General features: G+C 42.1%; 1 protein-coding gene across 1 annotated transcript in view; it reads left to right on the forward strand.

Annotated features, from left to right (window-relative positions):
• Positions 1-13,765, forward strand: part of Iqgap2 (IQ motif containing GTPase activating protein 2) — a 283,168-nt gene that overhangs the window by 154,265 nt on the left and 115,138 nt on the right. Inside the window, exons 5-8 of the mRNA XM_075976277.1 lie at positions 1,471-1,547; positions 10,883-10,950; positions 11,814-11,927; positions 13,352-13,530. Coding sequence (XP_075832392.1) covers positions 1,471-1,547; positions 10,883-10,950; positions 11,814-11,927; positions 13,352-13,530 — 438 coding nt within the window. The remainder of the gene's footprint in view (positions 1-1,470; positions 1,548-10,882; positions 10,951-11,813; positions 11,928-13,351; positions 13,531-13,765) is intronic.

Here is a 13,765-nt window from a genome sequence, read left to right on the forward strand (position 1 = left end):
AGGAAGGCATTTCCGTCTGGATTTCCCAGGAGACCCTGTAAATGGAGAAGGTTCTTCCGTGAAGAAAGGGGCCTGGGGAGAGTTGCCTGACAATATAGTGGGGTGTGAAGCAAGAACCAAACTTGTGAGAGCTTTTAACCCAAACTCAGTTTTCTGAGTCTGGAGCACTTGTCTCGCTGACACCTTGACAGCAGATATGTTACAAGACAGCTGGAAAGGGCCTTGAGGCCTCCCAGACTGCAGATGTTTCTTTGAGCATGCAGCAACTATACCGTACATCGTTAGCTCGAGAAACACTCTCGTCTCCATTTTTTCCGACGTCCACTAGAAAAAAATTGCACTCGAGTATCAAAGTATTACCATATGGTACATGATTTAATTTTACTTTTAATGTCAAGTTGTATAAAATATTTACTAAAAGCAAGTGACGATGATGTGCTTATCTTAATATTAGAAACTTCAAGCCCAATTATTCATTTTTTTTTTCAAGCTCAAAGATCAAGTCTGGTACCCCACTTAGAAATCTGTTTCTTATCAGGCTTCAAGCTTAGGAGAAAGCAGTGTGGATGTAAAAGCCTTGGGGTTCAACCCATCGGGTGACTCCATGTCTAGATGCTTGCCCAGGAGAGGAATCGGGTGCCCAGAAAGTGCAGATGCAGGGTGTTCTCTGCAGCACCAGGGAAAGAACGGCGAGCCAAGTAGATGTTTCCTGTGGGGAATGGTTGGGCTGTGGTTCAGAAATATGAGCGACTTATTAGGATTTGTCAGAAATTATGTGCATAGAGAATAATGGACGTGATGGAAAATAATCAGCTCCTAGCATGTCCTTTCGTCAGGTTTATACCGTGTTCACACTGGTTTGCACACATGCATAAAGATTTGTTTTTAAATTAGATATTGTATGTGAGAGAGATGTATGTTTGCACACATGCATAAAGATTTGTTTTTAAATCAGATATATGTGTGAGAGAGATGTATGTATGTAGTATGTATTATGTAAGAAGTAACCACACACCAGGATGCTAATAGTAACAGTCTGAAAGATGGGGTATAGATGTTTTTTTCTTCAGACTTTATGTACAGAAATAATCCAAATATATGTGCATGAATTATATATACATGTCTGAGTTTTTAGCAACATAATGAAGTGGCTACAAAAGGGGTCTCCTTCTCAGGCTCATAAACCCTTTAGAGGTCATAGAAGTGAGGGCGCCAGTAAAACACTGCAACCCAACCTTCTAGAAAGGCTCTTTGTGAACCCCGCCTCTATAAGGTCAGCCACCAGGGGGCGTGCCACCCACCAGGCAAGAGCTAGGATTGCTCCGTAGAGCTCTCTGGAGCAACCAGCAAGAACTTCCTCTACATTTGAATAGTTGTAGACTAGTAAGGATAATCGGGGTCTGGTTGTCTGGGGAGTCGACACCTCAAGAAGTAAAGCATAGTAAGCTCATTGGCTTTTTTGTTTTACAGATATTTTATCCAGAAACGACAGATGTCTACGACCGGAAAAACATACCAAGGATGATATACTGCATTCATGCACTAAGGTGGGAACGATGAAGACAGGTTTAAACTTCAGTTTCCATTTAAACTTCAGTAACTTTTAATAATCTCAGGAATTTTAAAAATTAGGTTCAGTTTATAATTTGTTGGTACAAATTAAAATAATTTAAAATAATTGCTGTATAATGCTACCATTGAACTTGAAATCACTTCTGAAGTTTTTACTATTATTCGAAATATAAAACAAAAAATGAATAAAAGACCTAAGTAAAATGAGGAGGGAATTAAAATTGTAACCTTGAAGACCCAACAATAATGTTGTGCGGATGTATGCAGATGTCACAAAAACATGTTAGTGAGCAGATTCCATTGTCGTTGTGATTGCTCTAACGACTCATTAAATTACCATTTATTCAGCTCGTACCATCAGTAAGAAAACATAACAGAAACAGGATTTTTTTCAATTTTTTGCTCAGTAGAATGTACACTCTAAGACTAAAGAAGAAACACAGAAGTTGTTCTTTAATTTGATTAAGATATACTTAATGATATAAAGCGATGTTTTTGATCATTTTTGAAAATTTTGAAACTCTGCTAATTAACAGATGACTTTTTTTTTTTTTAATGGATCTGGGGAAACTGGGAATTTCAGATGGCGGTGAGAACCTCAGGGAAAACCCAGCTGTGGCTGCTGTCTTGTGCACTCAGGTGAAGCTTGCAAGATTTCATGTGTAATGAAGTTTAAAATTCCTCTGCAACATCTGCCTTGTGTTTGTATCCCTGGAAGTCATTTTTCTGGCAGACCCCTCCGTCTCGGGGTTTATGTTAACTTCTTCCTGCCTTTTTTTTTTCGCCTGCAAAGGAAAAAGTCTTCATAATAATTCATTACAAAGCTGGTCTCCTAGAGAAGACTTTGATTACGTCATAGGAGTCAACCCCCAACCCACCGCAAAGCCAGCTTCCTTTTTCTTTTCTGAGCTGGCTTTGGAATATGACAGCTGGTGAGAGATACGCCAAATGGCGGGTCCCTTTGCTTTTTCTTTTCTTTCTTTTGCATTGGTTTGTTTCGGTGTACGTGCGTGCACGCACGCACACACTTCTGGGTACACATGTGCCGCTGCACACAGTGGAAGCACAGACAATGTGGAGGAGTTGGGTGTCTCCTTCTACTGCATAGGGACCAAGGCTTAGACTCAGATTATAGAGCTTGGTGGCAGCGCCTTTGCCTGTGAGGCCATCTTGTCACCCTTTCTTTTTTCCTTTGGTTTTTTTCTTTACTTTTGTTTATTTAGAGATGGGGTCATACTGTGCAGCTCAGGCTGGCCTCAAAACTCTATCCTCCTGCCTCAATCCCCCTACAGGGGCTATAGACTAGCCATCCGGCTAGACTTCCTTCCTTCCTTCCTTACTTCCTTCCTTCCTTCCTTCTTCCTCCTTCCCTTCCTCCTCCTCTCTTCCTTCTTTCTTTCTTTCTTTCTTTCTTTCTTTTCTTTCTTTCTTTCTTTCTTTCTTTCTTTCTTTCTTTCTTTCTTTCTTGTAATGACTTAGAATGTCTAAAAATGAATAAATAAAATAGGGTATAATTTCTGTAGGAGGTGGTGGAGGGGAAATCTCCTATTCTGTGCATCCCTCTTCCTGAGTAGCCTTAGGGTCCATATACCAATAAAGTTTTGGGAGGTGGTGGCAGGGGATTGTTTTGATTTTTGAGACAGGGTTTCACCGTATGGCCCTGTCAGACCTGGAACTCATTCTGTAGTCCAGGCTATCCTTGAACTCAGAGAGATCCACCTGCCTCTGCCTCCCAAGTACTGGGATTAATGGCAAGTATTGCCCCTGACTGGCCCCATAGGTTTTCTTAAAATCCCACGTTTTAAGAAACCTGTTTCTTTTGAGGTATACTTTCAAATGTGCTGCTCTGTGTTCCTCAGAGAGTTCTTGTCAAAGCCTGAAGCAGTCACTGAAGGCTGTGAGTTAGTACTGATTTTGTGACCTATCCATCCAGTCATTATTAAATCCACACTTCACAGTGGTGATCTCCAGATCCATACCATGTTCCAGGGCAACGTATGTGAGCTTAAACTGATTTTTGAAGTGGGCACGCGGGCCGTGTGTTCTCCAGCTTACAAAGAGCGAAATCTTTGCTCCTAAGAAGCTCTGTAGAATGGCATAGGGGCTCACAAATGTGCACTTACCGTAGTTTAAATAATGGCTTGATCAGCTTAGAAACAAAGACCGCGCCAGTTCTCGCTTGTTGTCGTGTGTGTGCCCATGCTGGTGTCGTGGTTCTGTGTCTTTATCAATTGCTCTTCACGGATGTCTCCGTGCCTTTTTTCTGACGCCCAGGAAAGGCTGCATTAGTGTGTCAAGCATGTCACACATCTGACCATGTTCTTCCATGGATGACCCTCTTTCTCTTTTCTTTGTCCTCATGTGTTATGCCACTGCCTCTCGAGAAGAAACTGAGAAATTCCAAGGCTGTCTGAGGCTTTTCCGTATAACTCTTTCCTGCTGTGGTCTGTTTAGAAAGCTGTCAGTCACTCCTAGGAGGCAGGTTTTTCTGTATCGCTGGGCAAGAAGCTGGAGAGCCACTTTAAGGGACCCTTTAACGAGTGCAGTTTGCTCTCGTTGCATAGTTAGGAGGAATGTGTTGTCCTTGCTTCAACAACTGTAGCATGGCTGGAGTAAAGAATTGTCATCACCTGGTAGAGAACTGGGTAGGTCGGAGGTTTTGGTGATAGCTCAGAGCCGGGAGGGAAGGTCACACCAGGTAATTTTGCTGGTTGAGCGTTGCCTTCCTCTTGCCCCTGCCTATGGCCTGGTTGATCTACAAATTTAGCTTTGACCCTGGCCAAACTTGTCTGGAGTCTGATATGGGGCTAACAGCCAGGTACCCCTGAGTCCCTGCCCTTGCTTTCCTTCCCCTGCCTGGCCCTTTTCGTCTGGCACCTGACTCCAGCCTTACTGTCACTTTCCAGCTTACCCTGGCATTTTCAAACTTGTTCTAATTGAGAAAGACTTGACTTCTTGGTGGGTGGCCTTCTCCTTTTCCAAGGAAATATTTATCCTTCTTTACCTATTAAAAAAAAGTAGAATAGTCTTGTTGTGAGGGCGGGGACTGGAAAATGTAAAAAGAGTGTTACAGGAAAAGCTAATCCAGTCACTATCTCAAAATCACACAAAAACCAGTTACTATTTTGGTGACTTTGGACTTGAAATTTATATGGGGCATGTTTTCCTTTTGTGGCTTCTTTTGGAATGTTCTAAAACCTATGCAAAAAAAAAAAAAACCGTTCAAGAAGCCTAGTTGAGTTACTACACCTTTTTTTAAAAAATTGTCTGGAGGCCATTTTTTATACACAGAAAAACACTGTGTGTGTTGTGTGATGTTCTGTTTATAAAGACGTAACAAGTGACATCCAGCAACTGTTAAATGTTTAAACAGTTATAAAATACAATATGTTAAAATGATTTAAACCATAATGTGCTTGTTAAAACAACATGATTTCCTTCTTATACCTTCAGAGCTGATGAAATGTCCAAACCGGGCTATACGCTCACCAGTGAAACTGCTGGAAAGTTCCAGAGTAGTTTTCTCTTGCTTTCATTATTCATGCACTGATGTGGCCTGCCCTAGCGTTAGTACAGTGTCGTTACACCTACCCTGGGGCAGCATGATGTTTAATATCACCAGAAATAAAAGGGCAGGCTTTAAGTCTAGCTTTTGACCTGTTCCTTGTTGAACATGGCCTTACTTTAGGCTCTTGTCTCAAGGTAAGCCAGAAGCTGTCCGTCGGCATCAGGTTAAGGTTGACTTGTTTTCTAAGTCAGCACTTTTCATTTGTAGGTCTGTGGCTTTCAGGTAGATTCACCTTTCTGTCTCTTCTTCCCCATTACCCGACAGAAACTCGTTCCCCGAGTGTCACTTGGCCGGTGTTGTACAAAGCATTGTCCTGTCATGGTGATGCGTTAGTCTGGCCTATTAGCATTATTAGAAGTCTATGTGGACCTTTTTAGTTTTCTTCTTAAAATTATAGCTGGAATTTCAAGCTGCATCTCCTGGGAGACAAGCAGGGACAACTCAATGCTGTTGCTGATTTGGCACCTCAGATCAGGTTCCTGGGTTCCCTCTCATTGGCTGTTCAGTGCTCACTGCTCTTGGATCCCCTTTTCTCCTAGTTGTTTCTGTCATGACCTTGCTCTGCAGTCCTTCCTTTGCTTTGAGGAGACTTTGGCTGATTCAGAGCTCCTGGTCTTTATTATTTTCTGTGATACGTATAATATAAAAACAAGTACTTACCTATACTCCACGAACAGAAAAAGAACAAAGTGCCTGTGTTTTAGTGTCTCACCTTTTGACAAAGCTAAACAAAGAGTTGTGCACGGACTACTTATCTCTAATGGTTCCCTTCTGTTTACTGTGTGTTATACTCTGTTGGTCATTTTGAACTCCTGACTTTCTAAAACCGAACCAAGATGAGTATTTTCCTGTTTGTTCATAGCATGTTTGCTCTGTATCTCTCAGGCTGGACTTGAACTCACAATCCTCCTACCTCAGCCTCCTTAGTCCTGGGATTACATGTGTGGACCACCCTGCCTGTCTAATACCTTCTGAATGGAATAGACTCTTTGAGTTTGGTTAGCCAGAGTTCTGCCTTTGTCCTTATAGCCCCTGTAGCCTTGTCAGCCCCTTTGCCCTTGTAGGACCGCCCTTGGCATTCTTTGAAAACAATCAGATGTTCTTGTCCTGTTCTTGTTATTACCGCTTTAAGATATGGAGCAACTGCAGTTCAAGGAATCCCTTCAAAGTCACATATTCCTGCTGATTATTCTAGATAAGCATGATAAGGGTGCCAAACGCTGCTTTTCTTACTGTGTCCTTCATCGGGCCATTAAAAGTCTGCTGCAAGCTGGAAACCAGGGGCTCTCCTCTAGGTGCATGCAGGACTGCAGTTATGAACTAGTGAGAGTTAGTGACCTCCAAGTCACCCCTTCACTGCAGGCCTACCTCAGCAATACAGGTGTGGCCTCCCTTTTCGTGGCATAAGAGACTCCCTGCTCTACACTGGGCAGTGCTGGTAACGGTAAGGCCAAGGCTTCCTCCAGAACGCTCCTGTAATACCGTGTTAGATGTCAGTACCAGTGATGGTGATGCTGAAAGTTGAAGCTAAATTAGATGTATTTAATTCTTTGCAAATGAAGTTTGAGAGGCCACATGCAAGTGAGTTTTCTGCTGAACCCATCATACCACTTTAAGAAAAAGCTCATATTCAATTTTCAAAGCAGACTTTCCCATTCAGCAGGCAAATTTCCCAGCACCACCTTGTGGTGACTCCGAGTTAACCAGGATGTCTGTTCACTGAAATTTCTCTTGCCTGACCTGTACAATGGAGTGTATTGGAAATAGCACCTACTTTCTTTACCACGAGTGTGAAAATTATCACATTCCGTTAGCAAAACCTTTTAGTTCCTACTGTAGCAATGCTATGTCTTTTCTCTGTGCGTGAGACAAGGACTGGCTGTGGTGCCTCGCTTGGCCCCACTCCTGGGGTCCTCAGCCCCTGCCTCCTGAATAGCTGGGACTGTCGATGTGTGCCACTGTACCCAGTTAAAGCTATGTTTGTGGCATCCAAACCAGCTTTAAGAACAGCATAATAGACAGAGGATGCATTCTATCAGTAGCAACTAGATAAATAATTAAAAAGATATATGTAAAAGTGCTGCATCCAGGTATTTAGTGCAGCTCGTTAACTGTTTTGCATAACTGATATAAAATTAATACAATAGCAATTTAAAATCTTGTCTTAACTTTGAGAGGTTTATAATATAAATGATTAAATATGATCACGTCTACCTTCCATCTCCCCCCTCCAACTGCCTCCATAGTCTCCCTAACTTCCTTGTCCTCCTCCCAACTTTGTAGGCTTTTTGACTTTGACTGTCTCACAGAAAGCTAAGCTCTTTGGACCTGGCTTCCTAAATGTCATCATGGTCTCCTAATGACCCTGTTTGGTGTGACCTTCGCTAGCACAGACTTTGATTGCAAACAATTTTTGACTCTTGATAATCTCTAAAGACGTAGACCTTAAGCTAAGGAGTGTGTCCCATCTTCCAGCCTTTGAATTATGAGTACATGACACTTGGCAGTGAAAAAAACTGTTCAATGTTCTCTTCCTGATAAGATGAATGTCAGAATTTGGTGCTAAATTAAAATTACCATATAATAAAGTTACCATTTGTTGCATGTACTTTGGTACAATTTCGAAGGAAAAAGAAGAAATGAAAAAGGTTAATAATTCTCTCCTCAGAATCCTTAAAATGAAAACATTCATTAATAAGTATTTCCTAGAAAAAGCTCTAATTGAGCAGTACTTGTATAAAATCCTGTTTATCCTTGCCACTGACAAAAAGGAAGGCAGACTTAACATGGTATTGCTATCACTTTGGGAATGTTTTCTCCCTACTTCTTCCTATTTCCTTCTTCCCCTCAGTGCCTTCTCTTCCTTCCTCCTATCCCCCCTCCTATTTTTGATAATGTCGCGTTGCAGAGCCTTGAGCCCACTAACTGCAGCCCCTGGAAAGTCTTCATTGATAATATTCGAAAATGATATGGGCATAAGGCAAATGCATTCTCAGAGAGAGAGAGTGCTGGTCGAGTGGGCGGTGCCTAGCTGACGGGGTCTCAGGTTCAGCTGAGTGGTCAGCTTCATACCCTTATCAAATGCGGTTCCTGGGGAGGATGAGGAATCTGGGAGCCAGAGGTGCTGGCTGGCGTTGGCTCCTTGCAGAAGCGTGTATGGCACTGTCTGTAACCTAGAATAGCTCTCGCCACAGCTGTGAGGAGCTGTTCTGCATGGTCTATCGGGAGATTGAGAGTGAGTCACATTGGTGAGCTTGAGACTCGCCTCATGCCCACCCGGAGTCAGCTAGTACCTGTCACAGCGGCCCCAGACCTAGCTCCCCCGTCCTCTGCAGAGGACACACGAGTTATAAAGGTCCCTGAACTCAGGGTTGCTCAGACGTTTGGTACCTGTTGGATGTTGACTGAGTCCTTCAAGTCAAGTTACAACTTCACAAGTTGTTTTTCTCCTGAAACAATAGTTCTCAGCCTTCCTAACGCTATGACCCTTTAATACAGTTCCTCATGTTGTGGTGACTCCCAACCATAAAACTATTTTTGGTGTGACTTCCTAACTGTAATTTTACTACTGTTATGAATTGTGATGTAGATATCTATACACAGGACATCTAATATGTGACCCACAAGTTGAGAACCAGGGTCCTAAGCAGAGAGAGATGCTCTGTAACCAGCTTGATAGTAGACTCGGATCAGCTCCCAGAGCACACAGCTAGAAAGTCAAACCAAATTCAGGTTCTTCTGCAGAAATCAACAGGGATTTTGTTTGAGGGGCTAGGCGTTGATTTGTTTCAGAGCTGGGGATTAAACCTGGGATTTTGCACATGCTAGGCAAGTGCACTATATAAGCCACATTCCCAGCCATAGAATGATTAAAAAAAAAAACCTTTAATCACAGAGAATAAATGAATTCAGTCTTTTCCCTCTTTTATTTTTTGAGACAGGGTCTCTCTCATGTAGTACATACTAGTATCACATATGTAGGCCACGATGGCCTCAATCTTGAGATCCAACTTCCTCTGTCTCTGGGAGCTGGAATTACTAATGTATGCCACTACACCCAGCCACGCAATGTCTGTTTAAGACCATAGTTTAGCAAAATGTGTTGAAAACTTTTGTCCTATGTTTGCCTGTGTAATTTTGGAATGTTTTTAGAAGGATTTATTTAACACATATCTACAGAGGGGTGTGTGTGTGTGTGTGTGTGTATAAAAACAAAATCAAAGGGAATTTTATAAAAATGTTTAATTTTTAGCTAAGTGATAATTTCCTTCTCTTTTTTTTCCTTCCTTCTTTCCTTCCATCCATCCCTCTCTCGCTCTCTGTCCCTCTCTTTCTCCCTCTCTCCTTCTCCTATGGTAGAGTCCCATTCTGTTGTTTCAGCTAGTCTTATACCCCATTCTCAGCCCTCGTTCATCTGGTTCTGTAGGTGCATCTTGCTGTACCCAGCTAGGTGGGTGGTGATTTGTGATTTTTTTCTAATATTTTAACCATCACTCTTTCAGTTTTAGCTCTTATCATATCTTAATATAAATAACTTTTATGGAAATTACAATCAAATAATCAATTTCAGTGCAAGCTGCTTATGTTGACTAATCATATATTTAAGAACTTATTACCTTTGAGAAAACTTCATTTTGAATTTATTTGAAATTTAATGGATTTTATAAATGCTAAGATCCATCTAATATGAACATTGGGAGTATTCATATTAAAATGTTCAAGTCATTCAGACCACTCTCAGCCCATTTTCCCATGTATATTATTATTTAGTTTATTATGTCTAATGACTGTTTCATGGATTTTTAAACCTCTAAATGAATAAAAAGTGAAACCAGGTCTTTTTTCGATGATTCCCTGAATTAACCCTGGGTTTGGAGAGGTAGGAATGTGCAGCGGAACTGGCTGTGGCTAGAATCGAGTAGAGGAATCACATAGTCGCCTCTCTTTGATAGGATTTAGATTTCAGCTTTCCAGGCCTTTTGTCACGTTCTAGGTAGGCTGGTGGGTGGCATCATTAATTGTCTAAGAGATTTATTTTTAAATACTTACAGTGTAGCCTCTGCCTTCCACTTACTAATATGTGCACACCATACTGGGCTTTGTAATATCAACCATAGTTTTCCTGGTCTGATGGTTTAGAAATAGCAAACAAATATTTAGATAAATATCAAAAAATCCAAGTAAAACTGTCCTTTCCATCAAATGACAATCAGTTAAATATGCATAGAAATTGTGTTTATTGCCTGTTTTACATTAGCTATCTTCTTATTTTTTTTAATTTTAACCTTTATTTTAATTTTACGGATGTGCGTGTTTTGTCTCCATGTATCTGTGGTTCATATGCATGTGGTGCCTCTGGAAGCCAGAAGAGGTCAACACATCTCTTGGGATGGAAGTTGCAGATTGTAAGCTGCCAAGTGGGTGCTGGTAACTGAACTCTGGAAGAGCAGCTAGTGCTCTTATCCACTGAGCCATCGCTCCAGCCTATTAGCCATGTTCTTATTCTTCTTACACATGAACGGTGGAGGGGTGTGATCCCAGGGAGGACCCCCGGAGCTGCAGAGCTCCAGTATTTGGGCCACTGCCTGGAGCTCTGGTCTTGCCCACCTGGGGCTGGCATGGTACCTGGTGAGGCACTGTAGGCTATGCAAGCTCTCTTAGACCCTTGTCAAGTAGAAGGATTCTTTGGCTGTACGTACGTCATAGGACTTATGATAATAAAGGTTCTGTTTTGTCTTTCAGTTTGTATCTGTTTAAACTGGGGATTGCACCCCAGATCCAGGATTTGCTGGGAAAAGTGGACTTTACAGGTACTCGGATTTATCTTTATCTTCTCTGCAATCTAGTGACTAAGAAAACATGCAGGTGCCTTCTTCTTCCCATAAATGGTACCCCTTCCATCTTTCCTCTAGCCCAGTGGCTCTCAGCCTTCCTAATGCTGCAACCCTTTAATACAGTTCCTCCTGCTGTGGTGACCTGCAACCATAAAACTATTTTCCTTGAGACTTTATAATTTAATGTTGCTGCTGTTATGAATCATAATGTAAATAGTTGGTATGTGACCCTTGTGAAAGGGTCGTTCAAGTCCCCAAAGGGGTCACAACCCACAGGTTGAGAATCACTGCTCAGTACCAACAAGGGGAAACCTGTCATCTTGGTTTCTTTCCTGATATGTAATAAGTATCCCAACAAAATATCCCAATAAGAATAACTTGAGGGAAAGCGTTTACCATAGCTCACGTTACAAGGTTCAGTCTACCGTGGTGGTGAAGTCAGGGCAGAAGGAGTGTGAAGAAGCTTGCCATATTGTGGCCACCATCAGAGAAGAGATCTGCAAATGCATGCTGTTTGCTGCTGCCCAGTTCCCTTTCCCCGTTTATGCAGTTTAGAATCCTGGCAGGATGGTCCACTCACCGTGAGCGTATCTTCCCACCACAACCAAGGTAGTCAGGAGCATTTCCCACAGGCAGATGCCCATCTCCCAGGTGACCCCAGAGCCCACCAGACTGACCTATCTTGCTTGTGCCTATCAGGATCCCCTCCCCCATACTGTGGAGTCAAAGACTCAAGCAGATTGTTTGGAAATGGCTCCACCTTCCTGAGGAAGAGTGTCTCTTTCCCGCCTTCACCTCTGGCAGCTTCCTTTGATTTTTTTTTCCTGTTGTCCTTTCAGAGGAGGAAATCAGTAATATGAGGAAAGAACTGGAGAAGTACGGGATCCAGATGCCAGCCTTCAGCAAAATAGGTGGCATTCTGGCCAACGAGCTGTCTGTGGACGAAGCTGCACGTAAGTCTGTCTTGTGTCCACGCTTGTCATTGGCCTGCAACTTGTCCGTATGTATTTGCTGATATTAATGTTGTGAAACAGCTTGCTTAGGAGATACTTTTAAGAACCCTAAGGGTTTTGCTTTGGTTTTGATGATGATGATAATTCTAGTTTACTTACCCCAGAAAGACCAGCTGCAATCAGATGAAGTGAATATAAATAACTTCATGATTTTATTGTCCTTATAACATCAGTCTAGAGCCGGACCATTTAACCCTTTCCTCATCTTATCACCTACCAGTTCAAGATAATCACATCTCTTCATAGGCAACATCCTCTGAGATCTGCAGCTGGGCTCAAAGGACTCCAGCCTCAGCACCAATTCCTTTGCAGACTGAACCTTTGGGGTCAGAATAGGCTTCATCTGCCCATGCAGCCCCTCTGCTCCCTGTCTGATGCCGCTTTCCTGGCAGAGAATCCTTGCCCTTCTTGTCCTGCATCACCTTATGAGACTGGTGAAGGACACATTTCTTGTAGACAGTGCAGCAGGTTTCAGGAATGCTTACCTTATTTGCAAAAGCACTGTCAACACTGAGAACCCTGACATTTTTGTCCTTAGGATTGTAATTATTTGAAAGTATTTGCACATATCCAAGTAATTGCTTTTGGGTTTTAAACTTGTGTCTGTGTGATAAGAATGTAGAGATTTCAGAAATAATTTTTTTTTATTTCACAAAGCATAGTTCTGCTTGGCTGTGCCTTTGGACTTCCGTGGTTAGGGTAGATACTGCTATAACTCTTTTGATGTTACAAGCTAAATCAGACATCTCTTAGAACCACCAACTTGTTTAAAGCTGTGTTTTCCTGAGCAGGAAGCAAGGGGTTACTCTGTGCCCTAGTGGATGGCATAGCCTTTGGTTCATCTCAGTGTCTGAATAACTAGATAGGGAATACCACACAGGCACTGTGACCAAGACCAGTGACGGGTGAGCTTGCAGAGATTGCATGTTTGTCCAACGTCTCTTTTTTTATTGTGCTGGATATGTGTATGCAGATATGCATGTACACATGAGTGCATTGCATGTGTAAGGCAATTTATTCCTCAGGAGCTATCGACCTTGTTTTTAGAGGCAGAGTCTTTCACTGGGACCTAAGGCTAGAAAATGTGGCTAGGGTAGCCAGCTAGTTAACTCTAGCTATCCACCATATCCACCTGTGTCCACCTCCCCAGTATCGGGATCCCAAGCATATATCACCATGCCTGGCTTCTTAAATAAATGCTGGGAATCAAACAAGCACTTACCAACTGAGCTGTCTCCCAACACCTGAGGTTTCTTTTCCTTACTGGGAGCTAAATAAGACAGTAAAACTGCTTGAGTTTATTATATCAATGTTGTTGATGTCTTTTCCTAATTAAAAAAGTCTCCTTTCTTTTTACTTTTTAGTACACGCTGCAGTCATAGCCATTAATGAGGCTATTGAAAAAGGAGTGGCCGATCAGACCATTATAACACTAAGAAACCCAAATGCAGTTTTAACCTTCGTGGATGACAACCTCTCACAGGAGTATCAGAAGGAACTCTGGGAATCCAAAAAGAAAAAAGAGGAAAATGCAAAACTGAAGGTACTTAGTTAAAGTCTCAGGAACCCGTGTGCTGCTGGATGTGGTAATGAGTGACTGACATGAAAGGCATTAATATTGACCTCAGTGATTTGTCTGTCAACTGCTGTGGCCTCTCGATTTGGTTGGGATGGAAGGGTTTGTTAAATGACCCTAAATTACATCATGTAATTAGAATTGAACGTCAAGTTATGAACTTACTGTTTTACCCAAGAGGCGTAGAAATAGTGGCTTCAGA

This window comes from Microtus pennsylvanicus, chromosome 6, assembly GCF_037038515.1.
Source record: "Microtus pennsylvanicus isolate mMicPen1 chromosome 6, mMicPen1.hap1, whole genome shotgun sequence".
NCBI lineage: Eukaryota > Metazoa > Chordata > Mammalia > Rodentia > Cricetidae > Microtus > Microtus pennsylvanicus.